This window comes from Phascolarctos cinereus, unplaced genomic scaffold, assembly GCF_003287225.1.
Source record: "Phascolarctos cinereus isolate Bilbo 61053 unplaced genomic scaffold, phaCin_HiC Scaffold_3;HRSCAF=262, whole genome shotgun sequence".
In the NCBI taxonomy this organism is placed as follows: Eukaryota; Metazoa; Chordata; class Mammalia; order Diprotodontia; family Phascolarctidae; genus Phascolarctos; species Phascolarctos cinereus.
In genome coordinates, this window is record NW_027555736.1 from 174,785,855 (window position 1) to 174,804,975 (window position 19,121).

The following is a 19,121-nucleotide window of genomic DNA, read 5'->3' on the forward strand; positions in this document are numbered from 1 at the left end:
AACAAACCTTTGAATATTCATCTTCCTGCACTTGAAATGAGGTGGGAGATTTTTCTAGGATTCCTTTTTAACTCTGGTTCAGTATGGGGCAATGGGAAGAACACAGAATTTGGAGGCAGAGGAATTGGATTTGATCGAGCCATTTAATATTTCTGGGCCTCAGTTTCTTCATCTACAAGAAAAAAAGTTTAGTCTAGATTGCCTCTAAGATACCTTCCAGTCCTATTAAGTGCGCTGCCCCACTGCCCCCATCTCCCCTTCACATATCAGAATATCTTGGACAACAACTTGAAATCCAATTGTAAATCCTTAACAGCAACTTCATCTGAGATAGAACCTTTTCAATACCCAGCAAGCACTAAACCAGAATTCAAGGAATAAGAAGGGACCCACAGTATTTTGTTACAGACAAAGAGGTATTTTGCAATAGGCAGCTAGGTGGCTCAGTGGATAGGGTGCTGGGCCTGAAGTTAGGAAGAGTAATCCTGAGTTCTAATCCGGTCTCAGACACCTAATAGTTATGTGACCTTGGGCAAGTCACTTAACCCTATTTGCTTAAGTTTCCTCATCTGGAAAATGAGCTGGAGAAGGAAATGGCAAGCCACTCCAGTATCTTTGCTAAGAAAACCCCAAATACGCTTATGAAGACTCAGACGTCATTTAACAATAGCATTTTGCCCTTAATAAAGAAGGGAGTTCCTATGTATTAATTCTTGTCAGTGCCTTCACTAAGGTATTTACAGATCATTAGATCACAGATTTTTAGAGGTGGAAGGAACTTTGGAGACCATTTGATTCAGCCCACTTCTTTTATACATAAGGCAACTGAAGATCAAAGAGGTAAATTTACTTGCCCAATGTCCCATTAGCAATACATAGTAGATTCTGGATTTGAACCTATGTTCTCAGACTTGGATTCCAGTGTTCTTTCTCTTCTCAGGTCTCAGTAAGAGCAGAGACAGCAAATTCTGCCTTGGCATCCTCATTTGTAAAACGTGACTATTTTTTGTCCACAAGGTCTCTAAAGTCCTTTTATTTTTGACATTTGATGGTTCTAACATTTTATGCTTTGAAGTAGTTGAGTTAAGGCAGAAAGTTACTTTTTGGAAGAGGCTAATAAATGGGTTTGAGTCTAAGTGGTTAAGTATGTGTATGTGTGTGTGTGTGTATGCAGGTATCATTGAGTTAGTTGAGAAATAAGAGGAGGATGAGGATATGAATGATAGGTTTGGCAGAAGATAAAAAAGGAGACGATAAAGAAGTCATTAAAATGTGATTGAATTTGGGATGGGAAATTTGAAAAAATAAGAAATGGAATTTCTGAGGACTCTTTGATAGCTGGGATTTTTCTGAATGTAAGGGAATATTGGCTCCCATCACCACCACAGCCAACAATCTTCACAAGTAAATAATTAGAGATGAAGAATAACTGTTGTTCAAGGGACTTTAGTATAATATGGTATGTGTGTGTATGTATGTAAAAACACATTTCACAAGTTTTCCAGAGCTCCCATCTCCAAGTCCAGAGTGTAATTAGAGTGTTAATTGGATGGGAAATAGTTCCTTGTGTACAAAAGGCCTTGTATCTTTCTTGACTGGCTAGAAATGAAAGTAGAAAATTTATTTCTTTTTGGTAATGTGCAAGGAGATATGTCAACTTTGAAAAGTACATACCATCTACTCAGTTCTCCAATATGGAATTGAAATATGATTTACCCAACAATGAAAACATTTGAGAGAGTCAAAATGGTCTAGTCCTTTAAATGTCACCTAGCTTTAAAACAAGCACACACAAACATCAGGAGTTTTCAAAGAGAGAGAAAAAGGGCCTACCTCACTCACTCACTCAAGGAGTCTAAATCCAATTCTAGAATTTTATCCAAGAGCCCTCTGACCTAGCTCCTTAAAGCTGTTTTTAGTATCTGGCCCTTATCAGAAGGGTCAGTCAAATTTATGCCTCTGTTGGAAGATGGGCTCAGGAAAATTTAGCAGTCTTCTGAGAACTACTATTTCTTTTTATAGTGGATCATTTTCCCCTGACACTTTCACCAGAGGTGTACCAAGAGAAATGACTGATTGCCCTCCAGGGCAGATCAATTTTATTTCCAGTATGTTTTGATAAGAATGATGAGATTAATCCACAAGACAACAAATGTCACTATATACGGGTAGTATGGAGTTATGTGCCAAATAAGTGATATGGAAGCAAGAATGCATACAATGTATTCAAGGAGATAGTGTAGAATAACAATAACGAGACATCTTTTTATAGGTAGTGTAAGTTTTTGTTTCTTTGCTTGCACTTATGAGTTCACTGATGTAGGGAATGACCTATTTTTTTTCTCTACCTGCTCCTCCATCACCGCATTCTGTCACTTAGTTGTATATCTGCAACCAATCATCATAGAGAGTTCCCCTGGGGGCACTGAGGTGTTAAATAATTTGCTGATATTACATTTAGTATGTGTCACAGGCAGGATTTATACCTATGTCTTTCTGACTCTAAGTCCAGTCTTCCAGCCATAATGTCACATTGATATTCAGTACTAGTTTGAAAGTGTATGTATTATTTTCCTCTTTTTACAGATGAGGAAACTGAGACTCAGAGAGAGCAGGAGACTTTCCCACAGTGATGCATCTATAAAGTATAAATTCTGGAAGGAATGTGCAGGTTTCCTTTTTCCATATGAACATGGACAACAGGTTGAAATTAATTAATAACAATAGCAGTAACAGTGATTTGTGTTATATAAAAAAACAAACTGAAGTAATAGCCAACATTAAGATTTGAAAAGTATTTTGCATAAAATATCTCAACTTACACTCACAACAGACTTGTGATGTAGAAATTAGTCTCATACCCATTTTACAAATTAAAAGAGTGAGGTTCAGAGAAGTTATGTGACTGCATCAGAGTCTCACAATTGATAAAGGTTGGTAACAAGATTTGAAACCAGGTCTTTGTGACTCCAAGTCCAGCAAGCTCTCTACTATGCCACATTACCTTGGCTCTAGTTCTAGCTCTTCTATTAGCTCTCTGTGTGTCATACTACGTAGCTCTCAGGGCCTCAGTTTTCACATCTGTAAAATAAGGAAATTTGGGCTTGATAATTTTTTTTATTTCTTCATTAGTCTGGTTGTGAAAGAAAGTATCAGAACAAAGGGGAAAAACCATAAAACAGAAAAAAAAGAAAATAGTATGTTTCAATCTGCATTCAGAATTGATAGTTGTTTCTCTGGATGTGGAGAGCATTTCCCATCATGAGTCTTCTGGAATTATCTTAGATCATTGCATTGCTCAGAAGAGCTAAGTCTAACAAAGTTGGTCATTGCGCAATGTTGCTGTTACTATGTACTGTGTCCTTCTGCTTCTGTTCACTTCACTTAGCATCAGTTCATGCAAGTCTTTACAGGTTTTTCTATAGTCTGTCTGCTCACTATTTCTTATGGAACAATAGTATTCCATTACATTAATATACTACAACTTGTTTAGCCATTTCCCAATTGATTGACATCCCCCCAATTTCCTATTCTTTGCCACTACAAAAAGAGCTGCTATAAGTACTTTGTTACGTATGAATCCTTTTTGCGTTTTGATGATCTCTTGGGAATACAGAGCTAGTAGTGGTATTGCTGGATCAAAGGGTTTTATAGCTCTTTGGGCATAGTTCCAAATTGTTCTCCAGAATGGTTGGATCAGTTCACAACTCCACCAACAATTCATCATTCCCAATGGCCACCAGAGGGAGATCACCATACATAAATTCAGAATACTCTTCCTGCCGCTTAATTGTAGCTTTCCTTCTCTCCCCCCACCCACTCCCATTCATTGAGGCCATGTTCTGACTATGTCTTCAAATGCATATTTTTTAAAAATTGTTTAAATCTATGGTTTAACCTCTACCCTGCACATTAACTTATCCTATCAGTCAAATAAACCTCAAAATTCCAACAACAGCATAGCTGATATTTTGTGGTTACTTAGCATATTAGAAAGAGAAGTTGGGGGGGGAAACCAGTTAAATCCTGCTCTATGGAACATCCAACCCATCTGCTTCTCCAAACTCCTCTAAGCTGCCCTCCAACTCAGAGGTGCCTCAGAAAAATCCTGAGTTGCCCACATGAGTGGCATTCATAAAGCAGAAATAAAGGTATGGGTCTGGACTTTGGAACTTAACAAGGAAGGCAATGTCAGTAAGAAGAGAGAGGTCAGACTCCTTGTTCTGGCTTACTACTCCATGAGCTTTTATAATTTCTTCATTTCTCATGAAGTCATTAGCTTCCATTTGCTCCATTCTAATTTTTAAGGAATTATTTTCTTCAGTGAGCTTTTGGACTTCTTTTCCATTTGGCCAATTCTGCTGTTTAAGGCATTTTTCTCCTCATTGGCTTTTTGGATCTCTTTTGCCATTTGTGTTAGTCTATTTTTTTTAAGGTATTATTTTCTTCAGTATTTTGTTGGGTCTCACTTAGCAAGCTGTTGACTTGTTTTTCCTGATTTTCTTGCATCATTCTCATTTGTCTTCCCAGTTTTCCCTCTACTTCTCTTACTTGCTTCTCAAAATCCTTTTTTAGCTCTTCCATGGCCTGAGATCAATTCCTATTTCTCTTGGGGGCTTTGGATGTAGGAGCTTTGACTTTGTTGTCTTCTTCTGATTGTATGTTTTAATCTTTTTTGTCACCAAAGTAAGATTCTATGGTCTGAGTTTTGTGTGTGTGTGTGTGTGTGCTGTTTGCTCATGTTCCCAGATAATTACTTGAGTTATAAACTCTTTGTTAAGGTAGGGGTCTACTCCTAGTGTGGAGGATGTACTGCCCTAAGCTTCAGGACTTTTGTGCAGCTATTTTCAGAGATACTTCTAGGGACTTGGAAATTTTCAGTTCTTCCAAGGTGGTATGATCAAAGCTGAGGTGTTTACTCCTTTCCTGACCTTTGCTCTGGTCTATGAGTGACCACAAGCACTCTTTTCTGCCTTGGAAATGTGAGAAGGATTTTATCTGCAAACCACTACAAGCTCCACCATGCCAGCACTCCTCCTCACCCCAGGACTGTCACCCAGGACTGTGACCCAGATCCAACCACGGGCAAAGCAAGAGAACCCTGCCTCAGGGCCAGCAGAGAGATCCCTACAATCCCCCTCGAATCAGCCACTCAACTCCTCCTCTGTTTGTGGGCTGAGAGCTCTGGAAGCAGCCACTGCCCTGGGGCTGTGCTAGGACTGGGGCTGGACCAAGGTCCTCTCTCTTCTTTCATGATATGACACACCTTTCCTACTGACCTTCTAAGTTGTCTTTGGTGTTTGTGGGTTCAGAAGTCTGGAAACCACTACAACTGCTAGTGATTCAATCCCCTGAGGCCTGCTCCAGGTTCACTGAGGTCCAGTCTTTGCCTGCACCACCCATGCTAACCTGCATTCTTCTTCCAGCCCAGCACAACAGAACTTTCCCATCAACCATCCAGCTTGTCTTGGGCTGGAAATTTGTTTCACTCTGTCTTTTTGTGGGTTCTGCTGCTCTAGAATTTGTTTAGAGTCATTTTTTTACAGGTATTTGCAGGGGTTTGGAGGAGAGCTCCAGCAAGCCACTGCTTTTATTCTGCCATCTTGGCTATGCCCCTTCCACGACCTTTTATGATGGATGACAATCTTAAGTAGTTTGGAATATGTCTTGAACCACAATATCTCACTGTGGATAAAATCCATCTCATTTCTTGACATGGTCTCTTAACCTATTTTATATCATGAAACCAAGTGGAAGCTTAGTGAAACCAAAATTGTGTAGCCCTTCTCAGAATAATGTTCATAAACACATAAAATAAAACACAAAATTATAAAGAAAACCAATTACATTGAAATATATTTACGAAAAAAATTGTAAGAAAAACACACATATAATTTAATGGGTCTCAGCTTAAAAACTTCTGCTCAAAAATCTTCAGTGGCTCTCTATTGGCTATCAATTTAGATTCCTTTATCTGGCATTCAAGAGGGAGCAGCTAGGTGGCACAGTGGATAGTACTGGCCCTGAAGTCAGGAGGATCTGAGTTCAAATCTGGCCTCAGACCAAACACTTGACACTTACTAGCTGTGTGACCCTGGGCAAGTCACTTAACCCCAACTGCCTAAAAAAAAAAGGCATCTGGCATTCAAGGCCTTGTATATTTGGGCACTGATCTTCCAGCTGCATTCCATATTACACCTATCCAGACATTTAATTTTATAGCCAAGAAACACTACTCTTTGACATGTAAAACATGCCTGTGTTGCCCCACATTCATACTTCTGTCCCCACTTTTCCCTATGCTAGGAAAGCTTTCTTTCCCCTTCTCTTTATATGGCAAATTCCAACCTGTTTTTTAAGACCTAACTCAAACACTACTTCCTCCAGGAAGCTTTTCATCATCTCTGGTTTTTCAACTTATCTCTCAGATAGCAATTTGCTTTGTAACTTTTTAAATGCACTTATTTAGTATGTTGTATTACAAATATCTCTTTTAGTATCTTTTTGCATTAAGATACTTTAAAAATCTTGAGGGTACTAGAGTAATAAGGCAGAAAGAGCCCTGGATTTAGAATTAGTGGGCCATTTTTAAAAAACTTTTTGCTTGTTAGAGTTTGTTTATTCAAATACTCTATTCGTCTAGTTCCTCATCAGTTAAATGAGAGTGTCCTCTAAGGGCCTTGTAGTTTGCAACCTATGCTCTTATGATCTTGGCTAATTCATTGATTAACCTACTTTTCTTTGATTTTCCTAGTCGACTTCGCCTAAGATATGTAGTATTCTTTATTTTTAGGGGTTCAGTTCTCTCGTGGGATTCATTCTTCCCCTTCAGAAACACATAGTCAAGAACACTTCTCTTTACAACTGTGTAGGTAGAAGAAGACTCTATGGTGAGATCAGTGAGATCATATTTATTAATTGATCCATTGGGCCAACTATAGTAAAGGGAGAAGTCATTTACTTCTTAGAATAAATATTCATTGCTAGGATATCCCAAGTATTCATTCACTCCTCAGACCCTTGTAGTTGGGCCTCTGATCCAATCATAGTAATGAAGCTGTTTTCTTCAAGGTCGCCAACGACTCCTTAATTAATAAAGCTGATAGTCTTTTTCAGTCTACGGTATAGCTTCTTTGGCATCTCTGCAATATTTGATATTGTTGATCCTACCTATCTTCCTGGATACTGTCTTTTTGGGTTTTGAGATTACATTTTTCTGGCCTTCCTCCTACCTGTCTTTCTTGGATTCCTTTGCTGGTCCTTTATCTTCCTCCCAGCGGCTACTTTTGGGTGTTTCTCAAGGTTCTGTCTTAGGTTCTGTCATCATTGTCTTGGCAATCTCATCCATTATCTGTGCCCACACATACATACATACATACATACATATAGATATAGTTGATGTATCTCAGATACTAAATGCTTATCAGAAAAAAACTGATACAAAGACTTTTCCTCATTCCTCGTTTCCTCATCTACTTTCCTTCTTATTCTAGGTACATTAATTTCATCTTTGCAGAAGCTTTTCAATTTCATATAAAGTTATCTATTTCATCTTTTGTAATTGCCTCTGTCTTATGTTTGGTGAAGAATATATCTCCTATCAATAGTTTTAAGAGGTATATGATTTGCTTTTCTTCTAATTTTTAAAAGTATGATCTTTACTATTATGGTCATGGAATCATTTGGAATGTGTTAGGGAAGATGAAGTAAGGTGTTAGTCCAAGGCAAGTGTCTACCAAAGTATTTTTAATTTTTCCCAGCAGTTTTTAATCAAATAGAGAATTTCATTAAATAATAGTAGTGAGAATAGGCATCGTTGCTTTACTTCTGTATTTATTTGGCAGAGGTTTTTGTGACCTACTGATTCATTTAATATCCCTTTCATCTCTCTCCTCTCCAGGCAGAACCATTACCTGATTCAGGTACTCATCACCTATCAGCTGGACTCTTATAAGCCCAGTGTTCCTATTTTTTTTTTTTTGATTAGGCAATTGGGGTTAAGTGACTTCCCCAGAGTCACACAGCTAGTGAGTTACGTCTCTGAGGCCAGATTTAAACTCAGGTCCTCCTGACTCCAGGGTCAGTGCTCTATCCAGTGCGCCACCTAACTGCCCCTTTAGTGTCCCTATTTTTAAGGTCTATTCTTTTATCCATCCTTCCCACTATTGCTAAAATAATATTCTTTGCTCAAAACCTTCAGTGATTTCCTATTGACTCTAGAATAAAACACAAATTTCTTAAATTTTTGTTTCAGCCCTCCATAGCCTGAATCCTAAGTGTACCCTTCTAGGTTTATTTTATGTTAATCACATTAGCATTGTTTGTATCAAATAAGATAATATATGTAAAGTTTATTGAAAGTCTTAAAGCTATATAAGTTTTTTACTCTTCGTGTTATCTACATTTCAGTAACTTGTATTTGAAACTATTTTCCTAATTCCTACTTTCTCACGCAATTATCTGTTATGCTAAAAACTTGTGGAATAAAACTTCCTCATTTCTTGTATTCTTTAGGGAATCTCTGGGACAACCCACACAAAAGTTTCTTTAGAGCTTTCTTCATATCTTTGTTATGAAGTCTGTAGATTAGGGGGTTGAAGAATGGATTAGAGCAAGGTTACAAACTTCTGCATTCCAGACTGGTTCCCAGATCCTGGGCTCACATACATCACCATGTATAGAATAGAATATTATTAGATTAGCCATAGAATAGCCATAGAATAGAAACACTGCAGTGAAAATGGAAGCACATGTTGAGAAAGCCTTATTTCTTCTAGACCCTGATGGCACATCTATACAGCTCTCAGGACATATGCAAGAGTAGTGTTTGTCAGTGGAGGTAGTCAGCAGCAAGCTGTATAGTATAGAGAACTGTATATCAAAGAACCTCAGTAGAGAATGCAACTCAGTTGGTGACATTACCACTTTACCACAAGTGGTCTCCACACATGTTCTCACTGGCCATGTTCTCTAGCCATGTGTATTCTTGCCATTGCCCTGTCACCCCCTCTGGAGGTGTGAGAATATGGCAGAATGTACCCTTGTAGCTTTCTGAACACTTATCTTGTTAGTTAATTAGATGTATTTTGCTTTCAAGTAATGTATTCTCTGGTTGGCTGGTAAAAGAAATACATCAGTTGGGGCTAATGAACAAAGGAATTGAATGGATGCAGAAGCCACGTACAAAATGTGCTTTAAACTTGGGCTAACATTAACGTGGGACCACAAGTGAGGAGAGATCTATAGATAAGTTATCATATTTGAATTAGGTAATACTTTAGATGTGCTACTAATGAAGCATTATGGGAATGTTTCATTATTTATGTATTTCAGCATTAGAAACTGATATGATTTAATCCTGGAAATGATATTAAAGAAGAGGCATTACCATTTACTTTGCTGCTGTACCCTAAGGACCATTAAACCCTAAGGACCATGTGACTTGTAGTTGCAAACTTACATATGTGTTGTCTCCCGCATTAGAATGTGAGCTTCTTGAGAACTAGACTTTTACTATTTTTCTACTCTTCTATTTGTATTTCTAGTTCTTAGCATAGTGCTTTGCACATAGTAAGTATTTTTACTCATTCATTCAAATCATCAAAGATGTAAGATATATTATGGTATGTAGAACATTATTGTGCTCAAAAGAAGTATAAAAGGAAAAAGACAACATAATTTTGATCTGAAAGAGGCTGATAGCTTAAAGAAAGACAATGCACATCAAGAAATTTATATTTTATTATCAATGGACACTCATAATACCAACACTTAAGGGATATGAACCCAGACTTAAACCACACACAGAAGAAAGTACTAGAGTAGGAAATTCTGGTGCAATGTCAACATTAAGATGAGACAATTAAGCACTGGAGTTAATTGAGTGACAGTTGCCCCTGTTATAGTGTATGTCTGAAATTATTTAACTAGGATAGCTTTCTTACAAAATCCCCTTTTTGACTCAATACTTTGGCGTAGCATAGAATTGAGTCCAGATCCAAGGCTCATAAATTTTTTTTGGGGGGAAAACAAACAAATCAAAGCTCTTTTATATAGTGTTTCCTTTTGTTTCCAACAATGTCTATTCTGCAGGAAGAGCTCCACTGAGGAATCATCTTGGAGGAGCTCAAATAAGAGACTATTATTTGTGAGTTTTGATAATATGCGTGTGATATAACTGAAAGACTATGCTTCTTAAAATGAGATTTCAAGTGAATATGAAATGTTGAAATTAAATACATACACACAGAGAGAAATATACATCTCATGACACTTTTGTTTCCTTGCTGTACTTGCGAATTTCATAATTTCTACAAGGTCCCCACCACATAGAATAATGTACATGTGTTAGACCAAGACTTTTAATCTTTTTTTGGCGTCATAGACCCCATTGGCAGTCTGGTGCCTAGAGACCTTTTCTCAGGGAAATGTTTTTAGATAATTGAGGGAAATGCTAAATTTCAATTAAAAGTTCAGTGAAAATAAACATGTAATTTTTTCCTATACAACCTGCAATCTATCTATCTATCTTTTGGGGGTTCTTGAACCCAAGTTTAAGGACACCTATATCAGATTAATACTTCTTAAAATGTGGGTTGTGACCCTACATGGGATTATGAAAAGCTTGGCAACAGTAAAAGATTTCTGAATGCACAATGACAAAAATTCATTAAAAATCAAATGCATAATGAATTCCAGGTGTTTCTGGCAGCCCTTGCCTGTGTTGAATCCCACAACTTCACTGCAGCCTTGCTTCTGAACATAAAGCCTGCACACTTTGCACTGTGCATACCCTCAGGCCACACAAAGCTATCAAACATTACTGAAATGTGAACATGGATCCTGAGTGGAAAACGTTTAAGAAGCCCTGTATAAGATGATGCCAGCTTCAAGGCTTATATAAGCGATCCTTGATATGTGTACTTTGTGGGATAACTTGAAAGGACAAGCACAGCCAGCATCGGACTCCATTACTCCATCAATCAATTAATATGCCCCCAAACTCTCAATGGGAAAATATAGAACTGAAGACAAAGAGATAGCGCATAAATTTCTAAATAATTAAATTCAAGAAAATCCAAAGTGGAGAGTGAAAAGTGAAGAAGCAGAGAAAGCAACCCAGGAAAGGAAATTTTAAAATAGAAAGCCAGGAAGATTGAGTCACTGTGGGCTTCATCTTTCCTTATTGAGGTTTCAAGCTTTATGACAGTGTGGGTATATTCACAGAAGAGATGCATACCACTCTTTCTGCTCACTTCCCCATAGCCTTAAATGTCAACATCCTCCTCTCCATTGTAAAAAGAACATACGTGGGAAGAGGGACAAAGACATCCATGTCTCCCTAACAAAGGTCCAGTCAGTAGTGGAGGGTGTGTATACATATGTGTGTGTGTGTGTGTGTGTGTGTGTGTGTGTGTGTACATATGTATGTATGTATGTATACACCTATATATCTTTATCTTTGCGTGTGCTAAATTGAAATCAACTATAAGCACTAATGTCCATTTACATGGTGAAGGGGAGCAAAATGTTTCAGCTGAGTTCAGAGATGGGAGGGACTGAACAACACACTTACCTTGGGAAAAGCTAAGCATAGTAGAGATAACAGCAATAATGTCCATACCTGGTAAGAGTCTCATTTTGCAGGGGACCTCTCTGTACTTGATTCCTTACTCTAGGGCAGGTAAATCTTTCTTCAAACCTAATCATGAGGTTTGTGTTTCACTGGCTATATGAGCTATAAACTGAACTCTTCTCATAAGAAGCAGAGGGAGCTAGGGGGTACAGAAGATAGAGCTCTGGATCTGTAGTCATGAAGACCTGAGTTTAAACCCAGCTGCTGATGATTACTAGCTGTGTACACCTTGGGCAAGTCACTTAACTTATGTCTGTCTTAGTTTCCTCAACTGTAAAACAGGGGCAATAATACCATCTATGTCCCAGGCCTGTTTCAAGGATCAAATGTGATAATAATTATAAAGCTAAATTAGTGCACTGCCTGACACATAATAGACACTTAAATGCTTATTCTTTCCTTCCCCCCACCCCCTTTACCACTTTCACATAAATCACAGAATGCTGGTAATGGCAAGAAATTCGTGGCCATCCAATTATACCCAGATACAAAAGCAATCCCCATTATAACATACCCTGTAAATAGAGATTGAGGAGTGAAGATCTAAGGATCCCTCCTTTGTCAGTGATATTCAAATTCTCCCCAGGACTTTTCTCAAAGCAGCCTTAATTTCCTTATTGCGGAAGCTGTAGATGATGGGATTGAAGAGTGGAGTGGCAACTGAGTAGAACAAGGTGATGTATTTCTGCATCTCAGGTTGGCTGGCTGAGCCTGGGCTCACGTACATCATCATGATGGAGCCATAGAATAGTGAGACCACAGCTAGATGGGAAGCACATGTAGAGAAGGCTTTCTGCCTTCCTGAGCCCTTTGGCACTCGGAGCACAGCTCTTAGCACCTGGGTGTAGGAGCCAAGGATGTACATTAAGGTGATAAAGGTAATAAGGGTACTGACAGCACCACAGGTTAGAGTAGTTTTGGGGACAGGTGTACATGATAAGGCCAGCATTGCCCCTAGATCACATAAATAGTGGTCAATGATGTTTGGACCACAGAAGGGCACCTGGGAGAGGAGGGTGACAGGGGTCAGTAACCAAAGGAAGCCACCCACCCAGCAGGCAGACACCAGGGTGGCACAGAGCTTCCCAGTCATAATGGTGGGATAGTGGAGTGGGTAGCAGATAGCGACATGCCTATCAAATGCCATGAGGGCCAGAAAGAAGAGTTCTGTTGCACATAGAGAAGAAAAGATGTAGAATTGGAGAATGCAGCCGTTGTAGGAGATGGTCTTGGCCTTGGAGAGCAGGTTGGCTAGCATGTTGGGCACACTGGAATTGATGTAGCAGATCTCAAGAAAGGAAAAGTTGGCTAGTAAGATGTACATGGGAGTGTGGAGCTGCTGGTCCCACCACACAGCACAGGCAATTGTCCCATTCCCCAGCACAGTCAGTACATATGTAAAGAAGAACAACACAAACAGAAGGATTTCTATTTCATGGCTGCACGAAAAGCCCAGGAGGATGAACTCGCTTACAGTCCAAGAGGTGTTATGAATGCCTAAGGTGGTCATTTCTTCATTACCTTTGAAATGGACATAAAATAGATTTGATTATCTTTAGTATTCATACATATATGCATCTATCTATCTATCTATCTATCTATCTATCTATCTATCTATCTATCTATCTACCTTCTCTGTCATCTTAACCTCTCTCTGTCTCTGTCCCTGTCTCTCTGTCTTTTTCTCTCCCTGTCTCTGTGTCCCCAGAGTTTTGTGGAGCAAATATTATTATATTTCAGGAAATGGGTTCTCAGATGAGCTACATGCTGTGTGTTTTAGGAGCTCCATGCATGCATACATATATATACAATGCAAATATGTATGTATATACATATGTATATGTATATACATATGTATATATATATACATGTAGTATGCAGTAAGTATACATGTATCTATATAGAAAAAGAATATTTCAGATTGGTGGGAATGATTAGTGCTTTTGCTCTACTGCCCTTATCTTTTAGAATTCAGGATCATTTCCATACCACAACACATCCCAGAGGAAGGGCTTCACTGGAGTTCTCTAATTCTGTTACTCCAAATGCTCTATCTTTCATAGGAGCACATGGTAAATGATTGAATGAGAATCTACTTATTTTGAAGTGAAAGAACTCATTCTCTTGAATAGCTAACATGTTAGAGAAAGTTAGCAACTGTGTTTTAGGAGTAAAGGGAATATTGAGGGCACTTGAGTCACTCATTCCAATCATCAGACAAATAGAGATCTATTTCTGTAGCATTATTAATAATAAGACTCAGGTTTTAGGTTAAAGTAGAAAAACTGATAACCATAGATCAAGAGCTAGAAAAGACCTCAGAGGTCCCCCACCCTTTCATTTTATAGATGAGAAAAGTGAAGCCCAGGAAAGTTGTGATTTGTCCAAAATTACACAAATGTGAAAAAGTCAGAAGCAAATTTGAACCCATTCCTCTGCTTCTAGAGCCTGACCTCTTTTTACTTTCTTACCTGCTTTCTTCACGCAAAATTATTCCATTTCCCAAATAAAGTTTTCTTTCTCTTGGAGTAACCGATTTCATCAAGGTGTTAAGCCATCTAATTCACATGAAAGTTTGAATGAGAAAAAAGAATAGTGATTAACTTTCAATTTCATTGTCATAAAGAGTTCCCAGAAACAGTTTTCCATTTCTGTGCCCTTTACCAATAAAGGTAAGCACCTTCACTACAACCCTTGAACTCAGGTTTTATTGGCTTAAGGCCAACTCTCTTTCCACTCTGCATCTTTATAACTTTCCTTTATTTTTTATCAGTGTGTTCTCTGTAGCCACACAGAATGTCTTACCCCTTCTCCGATGTGTATTTAAAATCACTTGGCTCACTGTGTGGCACAACAGAATCTGGTATGTGGAAAAAAATAAGGACACGTGATGAATAATTTCATCCCTGAGTTCAGATGTGAACTCCTGCTCATCAATCATCATTATATGTATGACTTTGGACTTTTTGGGCCTCAGTTTCCTTATCCATAAGATGAAAAAGTTATACCAAATGACCCCTGAGGTCTCTTGTACCCTAGAGTTATAATCTTATGATTTTACCAATGCCTTAAGCTATATTATCCCTGCTCAGCATGACCATATGTAGATGCAATAAATGTATTAGAGAGGGTAGGCTTTATACATTGAAATCTGATAGAGAGAATGGGCCATATGAGGGCAAGTAGTTTCATGTTTGGTAAACTGACCACGGCAGGAACTGAGAACTAAGAATGTGACATTCAAGTAAAGTGTGTGTTTGATGCTGGGGTGAAGAGCTTGGGATGAGAGAGCTGAAGTTTAGGAGAAATATAAGTGCCTGGAGAAAGGTCAGCTTCCTTGCTTGGATGGAACATTCATGAGAGTGAGGACATCTCAATTCCCATGATAACTTCACCAAGTGAGACTGCTATGAGTGCAAAGAAAGTTGCTTCATTCATATGCAACCCAAAAGGAAGTGTATATCCTATATGCCTTTTGATATCATTTTATAAGACTCATCATTAATTCCAATGTAAAATTCAGTTTCATTTGGATTGGAAAGCCCCCAGTGGTACAGCAGAGGGTTGAAAAGTTCAAGAATCGTACTCTTTTTTTTTTTTTTGTATGGGGACAAGGATCATATTATCTTTGTTAGCCTTCTAGTCTGAAGAGGTATTTCCCATTCCTTTCTCCAATATGAAATAAAAATTTAATTTCCCCAATGAATAAGATTAAATAATTATATGAAAAGAATAAGGACCATATCTCTATAGATGGAAGTTATCTAGTCCATCTCCCATCAGTTTACAGATATGGTTACCAAGGCCCAGATTGGTATGGTCACTGCCAGGATTATTGCGTCTTGAACCCAGGTCTTCTGAGTCTATGTACAGTCATGTACTTTCCCCCAGTACATCACTCTGTCTCCCTGAAGTAGTGTAGTCCTTTCTCATGGCCCTTGCATTTTACAGAATTTAGCACTGAGATATAGAGCCCATCACCACTTACCCCAGCAATCTATATCCAGTATTAAGACACCAGCTTCCTATGTTCCAGCCACCTGAAAGAGTACCAGCATCTGACTTTTATTAGAAGAGGCACCATTGATTACCGTAAGAAGACAGTGTTCTCTGGAAGTTCTTGCTGTATTATGATGGTTGTTCTTTCCTATTCCTACCTGCTTTTACCCTTTTGGGACTTCTCCAGAGGAGCACCAGGAGAAATTATTGATTGCTCTCTTGGGTAGGTAGATTTTATTTTCAGTGAGTAGTGATAAAGAAAATAATAGAACTTAAATCAACATTACAAGAAACCACCCCTTCCTTCCCTCCTCTTCTCTCCCAGTATAGAATCACAGGGGACCAGATAACATCAAAGCTAGGAGGACATGAGAGGTCATCTTTTCTACTTTCCTCATTTTATTTATTGAAGGCCTAGACAATGGAAATGACTTGCCCAAGGTCAAGTATTTAATAAGTGCAGAGCTGGGATTGAAATTCGAGTCTTTAACATTTCTTGACTCTAAGACCAGTGCTCTTTCTGCTTCCAAACAATGGATATAGTCAAAATATGCCTGACAAATTAAGGCGATAGTAAGTAAACTAATATGGCTGGCATAGATGATTAGTAGGGAATTCTGTTTCATTTCTTTATAGCTCCTTTTTGGAGGATTTAGATATTCCCGCAGAAGAAATAAACCAACCAACAGTGCTAAAAAGCATTAGACTTTTAAAAATTATTGGCACATTTTACTTTACACAAGGGAGAATGCGACACCTGGGGGCATTATTAAGAGGCTGGGAGTAGGGGAGAATACTTAAGGACTCAGCTGTGGGTACAAGAATCCTCAGGCAGGAGGAGCAAGGAAATTGTTGATCCAAGTGAAAAACACTTCACTACCTTAGCACCAGGATATGCCAGATTCTTGGTGACTCCGCCATGTCTTTGCTGAGAGATGCTTGTCTTATATAAAGTGATTGAATAGCAGTGTGGAAGAGGGCCAAGTACTTTATAGGGAGGAGTGGAGTCTCATTCAAGCGAACGTTCTTGATTTCCTATCTATAATATCATAGGTTGGGGAGTGCTAGTCAGAGAGGAAGTGAGCAGTTTTTAGCTTGATTGTTTCCAGGAATAGAACTGTTTGATGGGGAGGAGATGAGGGTTCCAGAAAAAGGTGCAGAGTAGAGGTTCTAGGCAGGAAGAGTATCTCTAGAATACCACCACCACCACCACCACCACCAACGCCACCACCACACCAAAAGCCAATGGAATAAATGGACCAGGGCTCTCTAAACCTGAGTTTTTTTCCTATACTAATGTAGTAGAAAGATAGATTATGGTCATTATAAGGAAGACCTTTATCCTATTATAAGAAAGTATATATTTATCCTGAAAACAATGGGGAATCAATGAAAGGTTTTGATCAAGGTTGTGATAGAGTAAAGCGGTATTTTGGAGAAATTCATTTGGCGAGAGGGTGTAATATAGGTGTACAGAAGGAAAGTGGTTAAGAATAAAGAAGCTAATTGGGAAGCTGTTGCAATAATGGCATGAGGAGATATGAGCTTGACCTAGGCTGGATAAAGGAATGAAAAGAAAGAACTTATTTCATACACCACAGTGGTAAGAATCAGTAAGACTGGCTGACATGTTGAATTTGGCAAGTGAGAGGTAGCATGTTATAAAAGATTACAGGTATTTCAAGCCTAGGTTGTTAGAATAATGTGAATTCTCTAGACAAAGAAGAAATACAAAAGAGAATAAATTTTGTGTAAAGAAGATGTTGGTTACAATAGTAGATACTTGGTAATTTTGACATCCCAAGGGAATTTCAAGTAGGGAGATATGTGATAGGGCAGGAGCAAAGATGAGAAGATGTGACAATCATCTTTTTTAGTCATGTTTGGTCATAGATATTATTATGTCATAGAAACAAAATCTCAGGGTGGAAAGGGATCTCATCATTTTTCAGTCATTTTAATTATGTCTAACTCCCCATGACCCCATTGGGGGTTTTCTTGGCAAAGATAGTGGAGTGGTTTGCCATCTTTTTCTCCAGCTGATTTTCTAGATGAGGAAACTGAGGCAAACATAGTTAAGTGACTTGCCCAGAGTCACACAGCCAGTGAGAGACAGATAGATAGATAGATAGATAGATAGAGACAGAGTGACAGACACAGAGAGAGAGAGAGACAGAGACAGAAAGATAATGACGAGAAGAGAGAAGAGAGAGGAGAGAGGAGAAAGAAAACAGAGTAGAGGGGAGAGGAGAGGGAGAGGCAGGGGGACAGAGCAAATAGTCAGAAAACAAAGTTTTGGTATGGAAGATAGATTTGAGGAAGAAAAAAGGAGGGAGTAGAATAGTTGTGTAGCTGAAATGATATTACTTTCAGGTAATAGTTCTGTCAATATGGGCTTTGTAACTTGGAACAGGTGATTTTTGCCTTTCTAGGTTTCAGTTTACTCACCAAGCAGAAGGCAGATTAGATGATCTGTATGGTATATTATAGCTCTGACTTTCTTCAGTTCTATGACCATGTGATAAGAAGTATCCATGTAATCAGGGACACATGACGGATCAACATTATGCCCAATATTTGGCATCTATCAAGGAATGAGCTCCAGCAGAGGCTAACCTTCTGCACCTTCTGCCTTTGGTCTATTTACTAAAGTTCACACCAAGGGGAGCAGGCTGAATAACTTGAGAGGTAGTTAAATTTCTGGACAGTAGCTTGTTACCTCCTCCCACCCCACAAACAAATCTTTGAATATTCATCTTCCTGCACTTGAAATCAGGTGGGGGGGAATTTTTTTGGGATCCCTTTTTAACTCTGGTTTGGTATGGGGCAATGAGAAGAACATAGGATTTGGAGGCAGAGGAATTGAGCTTGATCACAGGATTTAATGTTTCTGGGCCTCAGTTTCCTCATCTACAAAAAAATAATGGTTTTAGACTAGATTACCTCTAAGATACCTTCTAGTCCTATCTATAATTTTATGAGTGTGCTTCCATGTTAGGGATCTGTAGGATGTTGAGGGCCACAGGCTGTTCATGAGACTTCACTGATGGGCGGAGGCCCCTCTCGGGTGTTAGTACATGAGCAGAATATCCTGGCTCAGTTCTCCGTCCACACACCTTGCACCTCCCAGTCAGCAGAACTCTGATGCTAGGCAAACTGAACCATAAACAATGTTGCCAGCTCAAGCACAGTCAGAGCTAGCACAAATATGTATCAGTATTGGGACATTCTGGGAACAAGAAGTACATGGTGTTTTTACGGGAACAGCGCGGGAGAAGGACACAGCCAGGATGATGTTGCGAAGAAATGTGCTTGTTGATACTTTGATTGGTATTCACATGAGAAAAATCCTCGATGTTGCCTATTAGTAAAGATATGTAAACTTTGTTGCTTTGTCTGCTGTTACATCGGGGTATGTTCCCAGGAGTCAAAGACGTAAAACCCTGCGCTGTGCCTTGAATAAACGGAGCTTCGCGGTCTTGTCTCC

The 19,121-nt window shown here is 38.8% G+C and overlaps 1 protein-coding gene across 1 annotated transcript; it reads right to left on the reverse strand.

Moving 5' to 3' along the window:
* Window positions 1-12,206: 12,206 nt before the first annotated feature.
* On the reverse strand, window positions 12,207-13,145 carry LOC110204880 (olfactory receptor 11G2-like). Its single transcript, XM_020981100.2, has one exon. The coding sequence runs from the start codon at window positions 13,143-13,145 to the stop codon at window positions 12,207-12,209; it is 939 nt and encodes a 312-aa protein (XP_020836759.1).
* Window positions 13,146-19,121: the final 5,976 nt, after the last annotated feature.

Excerpts from the sequence above, each read along its gene's own strand:
- LOC110204880 (XM_020981100.2), bottom strand. The coding sequence starts at position 13,145 with ATGACCACCTTAGGCATTCATAACACCTCTTGGACTGTAAGCGAGTTC.